A 13,844-nucleotide genomic window follows, 5' to 3' on the forward strand; every position below is an offset into this window, starting at 1 on the left:
AGGATAAATGCTGTAACAGAGGTGTACCAACAAATGACCGTAGAACCACCAAATTTATCTATATTCCTCCTATAACTCAATTCAGTCAAAAGAATTCTCTTGGTTGGGTGTGGTGCCTCATGCCTATAATCTCAGCACTCTGGGAGGCCAAGGCAGATGGATCACTTGAGGTCAGGAGTTCGAGATCAGCCTGGTCAACATGGTGAAAACCCATCTCTACTAAAAATACAAAAATTAGCTAGATGTGGTGACATGCGCCTGCAATCCCAGCACTTTGGGAGGCCGAGGTGGGTGGATCACGAGGTCAGGAGATCGAGACCATCCTGGCTAACGCAGTGAAACCCCGTCTCTACTAAAAATGCAAAAAATTAGCCGGGCATGGTGGCAGATGCCTGTAGTCCCAGCTACTTGGCAGGCTGAGGCAGGAGAATGGCGTGAACCCGGGAGGCGGAGCTTGCAGTGAGCCGAGATGGCACCACTGCATTCCAGCCTAGGTGACTGAGCAAGACTCCACCTCAAAAAAAAAAAAAAAAAAAGAATTCTCTTATGGGTCTTTTTGGTCCCTCCATACATTTATGTATACTTGGACAACCCCAGCTACAGTTTAGCAGAAAGTAAACTTGGAAAGAGGATCTGATTTAGAATCCTAGCTTTGCCATTTATTAATCAATGGGCGATTACTTAACTTCTGAGAAGAGTCTCTTTATCTATCAAATAGAGTTAACAATTTCTTTAGAGAGATTCAATAACACAGAATGCATGAAAGTGCTAGTATAAATTAGGCTTACATATTATTTTTTTTCAATTTTAATGTAACTCCTCTTCTTTGTAAATATTGGGTACTCATTAAATGTTCATCGGATGAATATTCTGAAAAGTTTCTTCGTTCCAATTTATCATATTTCTCTTTCCCTAACTCCAAGTCACTTCTAAACCATCCCTTTTCATTTTTTTTTTTTTTTTTTTTTTGAGACGGAGTCTTGCTCTGTCGCCCGGGCTGGAGTGCAGTGGCCGGATCTCAGCTCACTGAAAGCTCCGCCTCCCGGGTTTATGCCATTCTCCTGCCTCAGCCTCCCGAGTAGCTGGGACTACAGGCGCCAGCCACCTCGCCCGGCTAACTTTTTGTATTTTTTAGTAGAGACAGGGTTTCACCATGTTAGCCAGGATGGTCTCGAACTCCTGACCTCGTGATCTGCCCATCTCGGCCTCCCAAAGTGCTGGGATTACAGGCTTGAGCCACCGCGCCCGGCCTAAACCATCCCTTTTCAAAATGTGCTACGGAAATAGTAAGTTAGAACTATAAAGTTCTCTCTGAACATTCCTAAAGACCATCCATCCTTGATAGTAATATATAAAACCTACACTAATTCAAGCTCCATCTCATAGAAGAAAAAGCTGTAGGTGGCCGGGCACAGTGGCTCACGCCTGTAATCTCAGCACTTTCGAAGGCTGAGGTGGGTGGATCACCTGAGGTCAGGAGTTTGAAATCAGCCTGGCCAACATGGCAAAACTCTGTCTCTACTAAAAACACAAAAAATTAGCTGGGTGTGGTGGCTGACGCCTGTAGTTCCAGCTACTCTGGAGGCTGAGGCAGGAGAATCACTTGAACCCGGGAGGTGGAGGTTGCAGTGAGCCAAGATTGCACCATGCCACTGCACTCCAGCCTGGGCGACAGAGCGAGACTCTATCAAAAAAAAAAAAAAAAAAGGAAGGGAGGGAGGAGAGGAAAGGAAGAAAGGAATGGAGGGAGAGGAGGGGAGGAAGGAAGTGTGAGCCGTACGTTAGGATCCACTTTAGAAATCCGAGTTATTCTGTGGAGAGCAGAGTGTTCTTCCCTTTCTTTTGTGCAGCACCTGATGAGTGAGGGCTTCAGGATCAGAAAAATCAGTTTCACCTCCAGTGCTACACTTCCTTCTTCTGAGCTCTGGTATCTTACTAACCTCTGGGGATACCATGAGCCATAAAGAAAAAGGACAGAGGCTTTAAAGAGCAGAGTTGTTTGCTATTTGTTAAAATGGTATTATCCTTTGTATCTTGACTGTTATATCACAAGTTGGGATCAACTTAACAGAAGTCAAGAGCCACAATTATCTATAACTGACTGACAGTCACAAAGTCTGTCCTCCAAGACCTCACATTATTAGGAGGTAAAACTTCTGTCAACCATACAAAGCAAGTATGAATGCCAAGTATGAATATCAAGCATAAATGATAACATTAAAATACTACCGGCTCAGGCCAGTTGCGATGGCTTACGCCTGATCCCAGCAGTCTGGGAGGCCGAGGCGGGCAGATCGCTTGAGCTCAGGAGTTCAAGACCAGCCTGGACAACATAGTGAGACCTTGTCTCTACAGAAAAATTAGCCAGGTGTGGTGGTGTGTGCCTGTAGTCCCAGCTACCTCGAGGGCTGAGTGGGAGGATCACTTAAAACCCAGGAGGTGGAGGTTGCAGTGAGCCAAATCACACCACTGCAGTCCAGTCTGGGCAACAAAGTGAGACCTTGTCTTAAAAAAAAAAAAAAAAGAGGCCCAGTGGCTCACATCTGTAATCCCAGCACTTTGGGAGGCCAAGGCGGATGGATCACCTGAGCTCAGGAGGCTAGCCTGGCCAGCATGGTGAAACCCTGTCTCTACTAAAAGTACAAAATTTAGCTGGGTGTGGTGGCGGGCGCCTGTAATCCTAGCTACTTAGGAGGCTGAGGCAGGAGAACTGCTTGAACCCGGGAGGCGGAGGCTGCAGTGAGCCAAGATCGCACCATTGCACTCCAACCTGGGCAACAAGAGCAAAACTCCCTCTCAAAAAAAAAAAAACTACATGCTCTTATAAGACACTGAAAACAATTTTTTGGCTTTACTTTCACTTCAAGAGGAGGGAGCCAACATATATTAATTCCTACTATATCTCAGGCATTGTATTTTTATAGATGATAGCTTATTTAACCATCACAGTAATTCTATGGAAGAGAATTACTGTGAATAAATGGAATCTCCATTTAACAAACAAGAAAACTGAGGCTCAAAGACATTAAGTGACACCTTAAAGGCTCACATAGCAAGCAAAAGAGCTGGGACTAGAATCCCGATTTTGTCTGGTTTCAAAGCCTCTGCTCTTGAAACAAATATAATGCCTTCTCTACCAAAGGATAATTCATTCAGTCATCAAAGATGTATCAAACACTTACTATCTTCTACCCATCCACCTAAGATTGAGATATACAACAAAACAGACAGAACCCTGCCCTCATGGACTTAGTGTCTTGTGAGGAAGATAGACATCAAACAAGTATATAATTAAATACAGTGTGAACCTATTTATTTACAATGAGCAAAAAAATTTCTGAGGAGACAATATTAGGGCTGAGACCTAAAAGATGAATACAAGATGATGGAAAAGTGGGTAGTTAAAAGGAAGAATGTCTTAGTCTGTTTGTGCTGCTATAACAAAATACCATAGAAATTTATTTCTCACAGTTCTGGAGGCTGGAAGTTCAAGATCAAGGTGCCAGCAGATTCTGTGTTTGATAAGGGCTCACTGTCTGCTTCCAAGATGGTGCCTTATCCCTGTGTCCTTTGGAAGTGATAAATGCTGTGCCTTCCCACAGTAGAAGGAATAGAGGGGCCAGGCAGCTCTCTGTAGCCTCTTCTATAAGGGCTACAGAGTAGCCCTTAATAGTACCCTCACACTGGGGACTAAAGTTCAACATCAACTTTGGTATTTCTCCAATATTCACTTTGAAGCCTAATCCCTAATTCAATGGTTTAAAGAGGTGGGGCCTTTAGGCTCTGCCCTCATGAATGGATGAATGCCTCATAAAAGGGCTCGAAAGGGTGAGTTCACTCCTTCTGCCCCTTCCGTCATGTGAGGACACAGCATTTCTTCCCTCCAGAGGATGCAGCAGAAAGGTGCCATTTTGGAAATAGAGAGTAGTCTTCATCAGACACCAAATCTGCTGAGAACTTGATTTTAGATTTCCCAGCCTCCAGAACCATGAGAAATAAATTTCTGTTCTTTATAAATTACCCAATCTCAGGTATTTTGTTACAGCAGCACAGACTTAAAAAAAAAAAAAAAAAAAAAAAAAAAGCATGTGCAAAAATCCTAAAGAGACAGCAAGAACTCACACTGTTCAAAGCTATTAAGGAGGCCAGTGTGTCTTGACTATGAGCAGGGCAGAACAAACAACACTGTGAGAGCATGCAGCAGCAAGCTGTGGAAGGTCCATGTCTGTATTCAATTGTAATGAGAAGTTTCTGAAAGGCTATGAGAAAGCAAAATGTCCAACCTACTTTAAAAATCTTATTCTAGGCCAAGCACAGTGGCTCATGCCTATAACCCCAGGATTTTGGGAGGCTGAAGTGGGAAGTATCACTTAAGCCCAGGAGTTTGAGACCAGCCTGGGCAACATAGTGAGACCCCATCTCAATTTTTTCTTTTTTGAGACGGAGTCTCACTGTGTCGCCCAGGCTGGAGTGCAGGGGCACAATCTTGGCTCACGGCAAGCTCCGCCTCCCAGGTTCACGCCATTCTCCTGCCTCAGCCTCCCGAGTAGCTGGGTCCACAGGTGCCCACCACCTTGCCCGGCTAATTTTTTGTATATTTAGTAGAGACGAGGTTTCACCGTGTTAGCCAGGATGGTCTCGATCTCCTGACCTCGTGATCCGCCCACCTCAGCCTCCCAAAGTGCTGGGATTACAGACGTGAGCCACTGCACCCAGCCCCATCTCAATTTTTTAAAAAGAATTTTAAAAAAAATCTTATGCTAGTTGCAATGTGAAGAACAGACTGGAGAGGAGCTACAATGAAGCAGGGATCCCAGTAAAGACGAGGCAAAAGATGGAGAGTTTTAACTAATAGGGTGCCAAGGGGATAAAGAAGTACACAGACCACAGATATAATTAGGACTTGCAAACAGACTAGAGTGGGAGGGAAAATCAAAATCAAATCAAGAAGAGAAATCAAGGATGATGGCCAGATGTGCAGTCTGGGAACCTGCAGGATAGTGGTTCTATTTGTTGAGGTGAAAACGTCTAGAAGAGAAACAACTTGTTGAGTGTCTTGGTATGTTCTGTGTTACTTTAACAGAATACCTGAGACTTGATAATTTATAAAGAACTGAAATTTATTTGGCTCATAGTTCTGAAGGTTGGAAAGTCCAAGAGCAAGGTGCCAGCATCTGGCAAGAATCTTCTTATTGTGTCATCCCATGGTGGAAGGTAAGAGGGTAAGAAGGAGAGAAAGAAATCCCAGCACTTTGGGAGGCCGAGACGGGCGGATCACGAGGTCAGGAGATTGAGACCATCCTGGCTAACACGGTGAAACCCCGTCTCTACTAAAAAATACAAAAAACTAGCCGGGCAAGGTGGCGGGCGCCTGTAGTCCCAGCTACTAGGGAGGCTGAGGCAGAAGAATGGCGTGAACCCAGGAGGCGAAGCTTGCAGTGAGCTGAGATCTGGTACTGTACTCCAGCCTGGGCAACAGAGTGAGACTCCGTCTCAATAAAAATAAAAATAAAAAAGGAGAGAAAGAGATCAAACTCACAGCCTCAAGTCTTTCAATAATTGGCATTAATCCATTCAGGAGGTGGAGCCCTCATGACCTAAATACCTCCTACTAGGCCCTACCTCCCAATGTTGATGCACTAGAGATTAAGTTTCCAAAACATGCTTTTTAGGGGACGCATTCAAACCACAGCTGTGAAAAAATACATTAATTTTAAAACATAAGTTAGACATGCTGGTATTCCACTAACGATGTCAACTACACACTTAAAAATCTGGAGCTTAGAGAAGGCACATATGATTGCCACATGTTCCGTTGGCCCTTCCCATTTAAGTTGTAATGCTCGAGACATACTTAAGTGGACAGGAACATCAAACCCAGTTGTCACCCTCACTCTATTCTTAACATAAATGGTGAGTTTTCAAAGCACAAAAGAATATACCTCTCCTTGGAAAATAGTGTAGAGAGCAGGCAAGTTTTCCATGGTCTCAGGCCTTCCTGAATTCATCCTTAATATTCTATGGCTCCTCCATTTCTCTTCTATTAAAGCTAACACAAGTATCCTGTCGTAAAGAAATTAGACACCAATTACATATCTGCATTAAAGAAATGAATATGCACATAATCCACAGCTATTCTCTACAGAATAATACCACTAGGTTTAACACTATACACTTTTATCCAAATCTCTTTTGTTTATTCTAATTGTGGGGAATTTTGGAAACCTTGATTCTATTTCTTAACAATTTGTTACTTACCCAAGGCTATTACGCTACTAATTTTGTTGTGTTTGGTTTTTTAAATTGCTATTTTTGCTATTTCTTTGCCAGGGGAAGAATTTTGGGGGAGAGTGGGAAAAGAAGGTAAGTATGTTTGACCAGATCTCAAAAAAATGGAATAATAGAAATAAAAACATTAATGGAGCACTTACTATATGTCCAGGCACTGTGTTAAGCACTAGACATGCAATCTCACTTAATTCTCAAAACTCAGGCTGGGTGTGGTGGCTCACACCTGTAATCCCAGCACTGTGGGAGCTGAGGTGGAAGGACCCCCTGAGGTCAGCAGTTCCAGACTAGCCTGGCCAACATGGCAAAATCCCATCTCTACTAAAAATACAAAAATGAGCTAGGCATGGTGGCGGGTGCCTGTAGTCCCAGCTACTTGGGAGGCTGAGGCAGGAGAATCACTTAAACCAGGGAGACGGAGGCTGCAGTGAGCTGAGATCACGCCACTGCACTCCAGCCCGGGGAACAGAGTGAACTCCATCTCAAAAACAAAACAAAAAAATTCTCAAAACTCTTAAAATGTAGGTTCTATTACTATTATATTATACAGATGAGAGAACAAAGGCTCCAAAAGTCAAATTACTAAGCATGTCAAAAATCCAGGAAATAGGGAGTCCAATTGGCTGACACCAGAGTCCATTCTCTTAACTACTATGCTAGGTGTTAAATCTGAAATGACTTCAAAGAGAAAAGGTCTTACATTTTTTTCATCATAAAATTAAAACACACATACACACTGTAAAAGTTCAGATAATAAAAAAAATTCAGCTAATACATGAATAATAAAGAAAATGAAAGAAAATGAAATCATCTGTAATTCAATTTGATTTATAGTCAGTTTTTTTAAATATGTAGAAGTGGTTTTTTAATGGAATCATGAAATCATTAACATTTTCTTATAGCAATTCATACACACCCACAACTTTTTGTTAACACCTACCTAATAATCCACTGTTGGATGTACCAAATTTATTTAACTATATCTAAATTATTGAAAATGCAGATCGCAGTTCAGTCAGTCTGAGGTGTTACCTGAGATAATGCATTTTCAACCAGCTACTAGGTGACGCTGATGCTGCCTAAGTAGCAAAACTTACAGCTTTGGATACTTACCTTAGAGATAATCTTGCTCAGTCTCCTGATTTTAAACAGAGAGGAAACCAGCAATCTAGCAGCTCTTAAACATGCCTCTTTACTCTGTTGGATAAATCACTGCCAAGATAAATCTAATGGTACTATCCTCAGTTCTCTTTCCTCCCGATTACACTTGACACCAGTAAGACCTGAAATTATTTTTCTTGTGTTTTCACAGGTAAATACTTTCTTCTCTCCTCAACCCTCACTGCTTCCTTTCACTTTCAGAGGATGATTTGATGTCCTGCTTTTGGTAAGTATTCCTGATTGACAATGACCATCCATTAAGTAGACAGCTTCACTTGAAACAGAAATGAAAGAAAATCCTGTCAGGACATCCAAACCCTTATTCTAGTATTATCCCATAGCTCAGAAACACCCTTGTCCTCAAGTTCCATAAGACAATCTTATATCCTTATAATAAACTTGCCCTTTTCTGCTTAGGTCAGCCAAAGTGTCTTTTTATTACTTTACTAAAGTACACTGAGATAATACAGGCAGATTCATCAGTTCTTGAGAAATAGCTCATAAACAGGTTAATTCCAAGTTTTACATTCTGGTTAAATCCTGCCTCTTCCATTTCATAGCAATACAATCTCATCTCTAGCCTGTCCCTTCCCTCTGTCCAGTATCCCTTATCTCACATGCTAGAATAGGAGTTATTAATCTATCAAGTTATATCAGGAGACTTTTTATTATCCCTCCAATACTTGAAACATACAGAATCCACAGGGGCACCAGCAGCTGAAACATCTAAATTAACTTCAAACATCTTAATCTATCATCTGTTCCTCTATACACAAAGGTCATAGGCCAGATGCAGTGGCTCACGCCTGTAATCCCAGCACTTTGGGAGGCCAAGGCAAGTGGATCGAGGTCAGGAGTTCGAGACCAGCCTGGCCAACATGGTGAAACCCCATCCTTACTAAAACACAAAAAATGAGCCAGGCATAGTGGTGCACACCTGTGGTCCCAGCTACTTGGGAGGCTGAGGCAGGGGAATTGCTTGAACCTGGGAGGCAGAGGTTGCAGTGAGCCGAGATCGCGCCACTGCACTCCAGCCTGGTGACACAGTGAGACTCCATCCCAAAAAAAAAAAAAAAAAAAGAATAAAAATTAGCCAGGCATGATGGCCGGCACCTGTAATCCCAGCTATGCTGGAGGCTAAGGCAGAAGAATTGCTTGAACCGGGGAGGCGGACGCTGCGGTGAGCCAAGATTGGGCCACTGCACTCCAGCCTAGGCAACAGAGCAAGATTCCGTCTCCAGAAAAAAAAAAAAAAAAAAGGTCAAAAGCAGAAATGAACTTACATTGTTGCTTACAGACTTCTGCTGTGATCAGCATATAAAAAGCTGGGTTTAGTGCTCCCAGATTTGCACCTCCTGTAGAATAGTGGCCTAAGAAACCCCGTGCAATTCTTCAAGAAGGAAACTGGGGCCAGGTGCAGTGGCACAGGACTGTAATCCCAGCACTTTGGGAGACTAAGGCGGGAGGATCACTTGAGGCCAGGAGTTCAAGACCAGCCTGGAAACACAGTGAGATTTTATCTCCACTTTAAAAAAGAAAAAATCAGCCAGGCATGGTGGCTCACGCCTGTAATCCCAGCACTTTGGGAGGCCAAGACAGGCGGATCACAAGGTCAAGAGATCGAGACCATCCTGGCCAACATGGTGAAACCCCGTCTCTACTAAAAATGCAAAAATTAGCTGGGCGTAGTGGCACACGCCTGTAGTCTCGGGTACTTGGGAGGCTGAGGCAGGAGAATTGCTTGAACCCAGGAGGCGGAGACTGCAGTGAGCCAAGATCATGCCACTACAGTCTGGCCTGGCGACAAAGTGAGACTCTGTCTCCAAAAAGAAAAAAAAGAAAAAAATCAGCCAGGTGTGGTGACATCAGCCTAAAATCCCAGCTACTTCGTAAGCTGAAGCGAGAGGATCACTTGAGCCAAGGAGATATCAAGGCTGCAGTGAGGTACGATCATGCCAATGCAATCCAGCCTGGGTGACACAGTGAGACCTTATCTCAAAAAAACTGGCATGCATTTTTGAGGGAAAGCCTGAAATGTAACAGTATAGTACTCCCCCCATCCACAGCTGTACTTTCCACAGTTGCAGTTACTCACAGTCTACCACGGTCCAAAAACATCAAATGAAAAATTCCAGAAATAAACAATTCATAAGTTTAATACTATTATGTTGTTCTTATTAGTGTGATGAAATCTTGTGCCATCCCACTCTGTTCCATCTGGGATATGAATCATCCTCTTTGTCCAGCATATCCATGCTGCAAACACTAGTCACTTAGTGTATATTAAGTGCCCATTAGTCACATAGTAGCCATCTTGGTTATCAGACTGACTGCTGAAGTATCTCTGCTTGTGTTCAAATAATCCTTTCTTTACTTAATAATGGCCACAAAGCAGAGTAGTAATGCTGGCAATTTCGGTATGCCAAAGAGAAGCTGTAAAGTGCTTCCTTTAAGTGAAAAAGTGAAAGTTCTCAAGGGGAAAAAAATTGTACGCTAAGGTTGCTAAGATCTATAGTAACAATGAGTCTTCAATGTCTGAAATTGTGAGGAAGAAAAAAAATTCATGTTAGTTTTGCTGTTACACCTCAGACTGCTAAAGTTACAGCCACAGTGTATGATAAGTGCTTAGTTAAGATGGAGAGGCATTAAATTTGTGGGTAGAAAATACAAACAGAAACGTCTTCCAATTGATAGCAACTGGGTTCAGCAGTGGCCACAATTTTAGGGATCCAATGGAGGTCTTAGAATGTATCCCCCATGAACAAGGGGGTATAACTATAACAGGTTTACAATTTCAGGAAAGTAAATGGTTGTCATTTTTTAAACATGGAATATAAAACTTTTTTTCAAATTCTGTAGAAACCTAGGGTTCTACCGTGGTTACCCAGAGGCTCCTTAGTTAATCCAAATTTATTCTTAAAAAGTCAACTTCCAGGCTAGGCACAGTAACTCATGCCTGTAATCCCAGCACTTTGGAAGGCCAAGGTGGAAGGATTGCTTGAGCCCAGAAGTTCGAGGCCAGCCTGGGCAACATAGGTACACCCCATCTACACAAATATTTAAAAAAATAATAATAATAATGGCTGGGCATGGGGTCACACCTGTATTCCAGCACTTTGGAAGGCTAAGGTGGGTGGATCACTTGAGGTCATGAGTTCCAGACCAGCCTGGACAACACAGTAAAACCCTATCTCTACTAAAAATACAAAAAATAAAATAAATTAGCTCGGCATGGTAGCACGTGCCTATAGTACCAGCTACTTAGGAGGCTGAGGCAGGAGGATCACTTGAGCCCAAGAGATAGAGGGTGCACTGAGCAGTGATCATACCACTGTACTCCAGTCTAGACGACAAAATGAAACCCTGTCTCAAAAAGATTAAAAAAAAAAAAAAAAGTCAACTCTGAAATATCTAGGTCACCACAAGGTCCGAGACCAACGAGGCTGCCTCTAAGTCAACCAACCAGAGGTGAGCCTCCATACCAAAGGCTGGGGGAGTAGAACCCCTAAAGAAATGAGAGCTGGGGGAAGTCCCACTCAGAGCAGTTGGGTAGAAGCTTCTCCTCAGTAATTAGGCAAAGGCCAATTATTACTGATTCACAGTTAATATCCCAGCCTTTTGGTGGGCCACAGTGAAAGGGGGAGTGAGTGAGAATTACTGGAAGGGTGCCTACTGTTACAATGTATTCTGCTTTGATCCAGTTTACACATTAAAATGCTGTGTAAGATTTCACTTGGAAAAAAGAAGAGTTCTGCTACTTTTTTAAAGAGTATACAGCCAGGCACGGTGGATCACGCCTGTAATCCTAGCACTTTGGGAGGCCGAGGTGGGTGGATCACAAGGTCAGGAGATCAAGACCATCCTGACTAACATGGTGAAACCCCGTCTCTACTAAAAATACAAAAAATTAGCCAGGCGTGGTGGCCGGCGCCTGTAATCCCAGCTACTCGGGAGGCTGAGGCAGGAGAATGGCGTGAACCCAGGAGGCAGAGCTTGCAGTGAGCCGAGATGGCACCACTGCACTCCAGCCTGGGCAACAGAGCGAGACTCCATCTCAAAAAAAAAAAAGAATATATAACATCAAGTCAGGCATAATGGCTCATACCTGTTAATAGCAGCACTTTGGGAGGCCAAGGGGGGTGGATCACTAGAGCCTAGGAGTTCAAGAACAGCCTGGGCAACACGATGAAACCCCATCTCTACTAAAAATACAAAAATTAGCCAGGCATTGTGGTGGGCACCTGTAATCCCAGCCACTCGGGAGGCTGAGGCAGGAGAACCGCTTGAACATGGGAGGTGAAGGTTGCAGTGAGTCAAGATTGTGCCACTCTACCCTGGGCAACAGAGACTCTGTCTCAGAAAGGAAAAAAAAAAAGAGTATATAACATTAAGATAGTCAGACAGGACCACATTCATACACTTAAAAGAGCCAGTAAGTTGACAAGGATTGAGGTACACCATTTGGAGTTGCCTTGCAATAGTTCTGAACGCAGAACAAAGCATTTTGCTTGAATGTTTTAAACAACTGTGTTATATAGGGAAGCAACAGGGGACCAATTACTAGCCACTCTCTTTCCAAAACAAGGGGCAGAGCAAGAAATGTATGGATGGAAGTAAAGGATATAAGAGAAGAAATGGTAGCCCAGAGTGAGGTCAGAGTCTATGTTGTGTGAGGAAGAAATCCACAAAGAGAACGGTAATATAGGGAAGAGTAGGGTGATGAGGGCACACATTGGAGCAGCCCAGAATGGGCAGTAAGAGCTTGAGCATCAAGAGGTGGGGCCTGAGGATCAAAGAAGTAATGCAATGTTAATTTCATAATGTTGGTAATTACACTGTGGCTATAGAGGAGAATGTCCTTGTTTGTAGGAAAACAAGTTTTCAGGGCTGTTGCAGTATTGGGTCAGCAATTGTAACTCAAATAATTCAGAAAAATATTATCTATACCTACCTCCGTAATTTTGTGATTGTTTCAAATAATTTTTTCTAAAGTACACATGCAACTGGGAAAAAAATCCTACACATCCTGTCCTCTTATCCCCCAAGCAAGGAAAAGTTTAAAGAACAATATTAAATTGGCAGACACTTTAGAGCCTTTTTGGAACTTCATTTAATGTGTCACCTTACTGACCTGGTCAAGATTTTTGTTGTTATCATTTTCCAGCTTGTTTGGATTTAGATTTTGTTGTTACTTAAGAGTACTAATTGACTAGAACCCTAAAGAATTAAAAGCAATTTTAATTTATCTTTAAGCTGTGCTGGAATTGAGAGCAAAGTAAGCTAATTAAAAATACTAGGATATGAACAGAGACAGAATCATGACTCCAGAGCCTGCACTGTTTTGTTTTTTGTTCTGAGGCAGGGTCTCACTCTGTTGTCCAGGCCACAGTGCAATGGTCCAAACATGGCTCCCTGCAGCCTTGACCTCCTGGGTTCAAGCTATCCTCCCACCTCAGCCTCCCATGTAGCTGGGACAGAAACACACCAATGAGCTTGGCTAATTTTTTTTAGACAGGATCTCATTATGTTGCCCATTCTGGTCTTGAACTCCTGGCTCAAGCAATCCTCCTGCCTCAGCCCTCCAAAGGGCCGAGATTACAGGCATGAGCCATGGTACCCAGCCAAGAGCCTGAATTCTGAAGCACTATACCTCAAAAAGAATTCACAATCTAATATGGTTTGGCTTTGTGTCCTCACCCAAATATCATCTTGAATTGTAATCCCCACACGCTGGGGGTGGGACTGGTGGGAAGTGACTGGATCATGGCAGTTTCCCCTAGGCTGTTCTCATGATAGTGAGGGAATTCTCACAGATCTGATGGCTTAAATGAGGTCCATGACTGGAATTTGAAAGGAAGAAGCATCTATCTTACATGGTCACTCTAGAATTTGGTGGGAGGGAGAAAACTTGGACCACCAGTTTGACATTTGGAAGTGTCCCGGCTGGGCGCGGTGGCTCACACCTGTAATCCTAACACTTTGGGAGGCTGAGGCTAGCGGATCACTTGAGGTTAGGAGTTTGAGACCAGCCTGGCCCACATGGTGAAACCCCATCTCTACTAAAAGTACACAAATTAGCCAGGCATGGTGGTGCATGCCTGCAGTCCTAGCTACTGGGGAGGCAGAGGTGAGAGAATCGCTTGAATCCAGGAGGAGGAGGTTGCAGTGAGTCGAGATCGTACCACTGTCCTCCAGCCTGGGGGACAGAGCAAGACTCTGTCTTAAAAAAATAAAAATAAAAAAGAAAGTGTTCCATCTGTTGATCTGTTGGCTTAAATGTGGCTTAAAAGTTTCTCTTGCTCTCTCTCACACTCTCTCCTCTAATACCACTTATAAGTCGTGCCTTGCTTCCCCTTCACCTTCCGCCATGAGATATAAGTTTCCTGAGGACTCCT

At 43.2% G+C, this 13,844-nt stretch overlaps 1 protein-coding gene across 4 annotated transcripts in view; it reads right to left on the reverse strand.

The window, feature by feature from the left end:
- ZCCHC17 (zinc finger CCHC-type containing 17) overlaps positions 1 to 13,844 on the reverse strand; it is a 71,132-nt gene that overhangs the window by 51,772 nt on the left and 5,516 nt on the right. For 3 of the 4 annotated variants that reach the window (XM_023219378.2, XM_023219380.2, XM_023219379.2), the window contains exon 2: positions 5,943 to 6,063. The exons of the other annotated variant lie outside the window; for it this stretch is intronic. In XM_023219378.2, the coding sequence (XP_023075146.1) occupies positions 5,943 to 6,008 (66 nt within the window). In that variant the 5' untranslated portion in view covers positions 6,009 to 6,063. The remainder of the gene's footprint in view (positions 1 to 5,942; positions 6,064 to 13,844) is intronic. 4 annotated transcript variants of the gene reach the window in all.

The sequence above is a fragment of the Piliocolobus tephrosceles genome, chromosome 1, assembly GCF_002776525.5.
Source record: "Piliocolobus tephrosceles isolate RC106 chromosome 1, ASM277652v3, whole genome shotgun sequence".
Lineage (NCBI taxonomy): Eukaryota > Metazoa > Chordata > Mammalia > Primates > Cercopithecidae > Piliocolobus > Piliocolobus tephrosceles.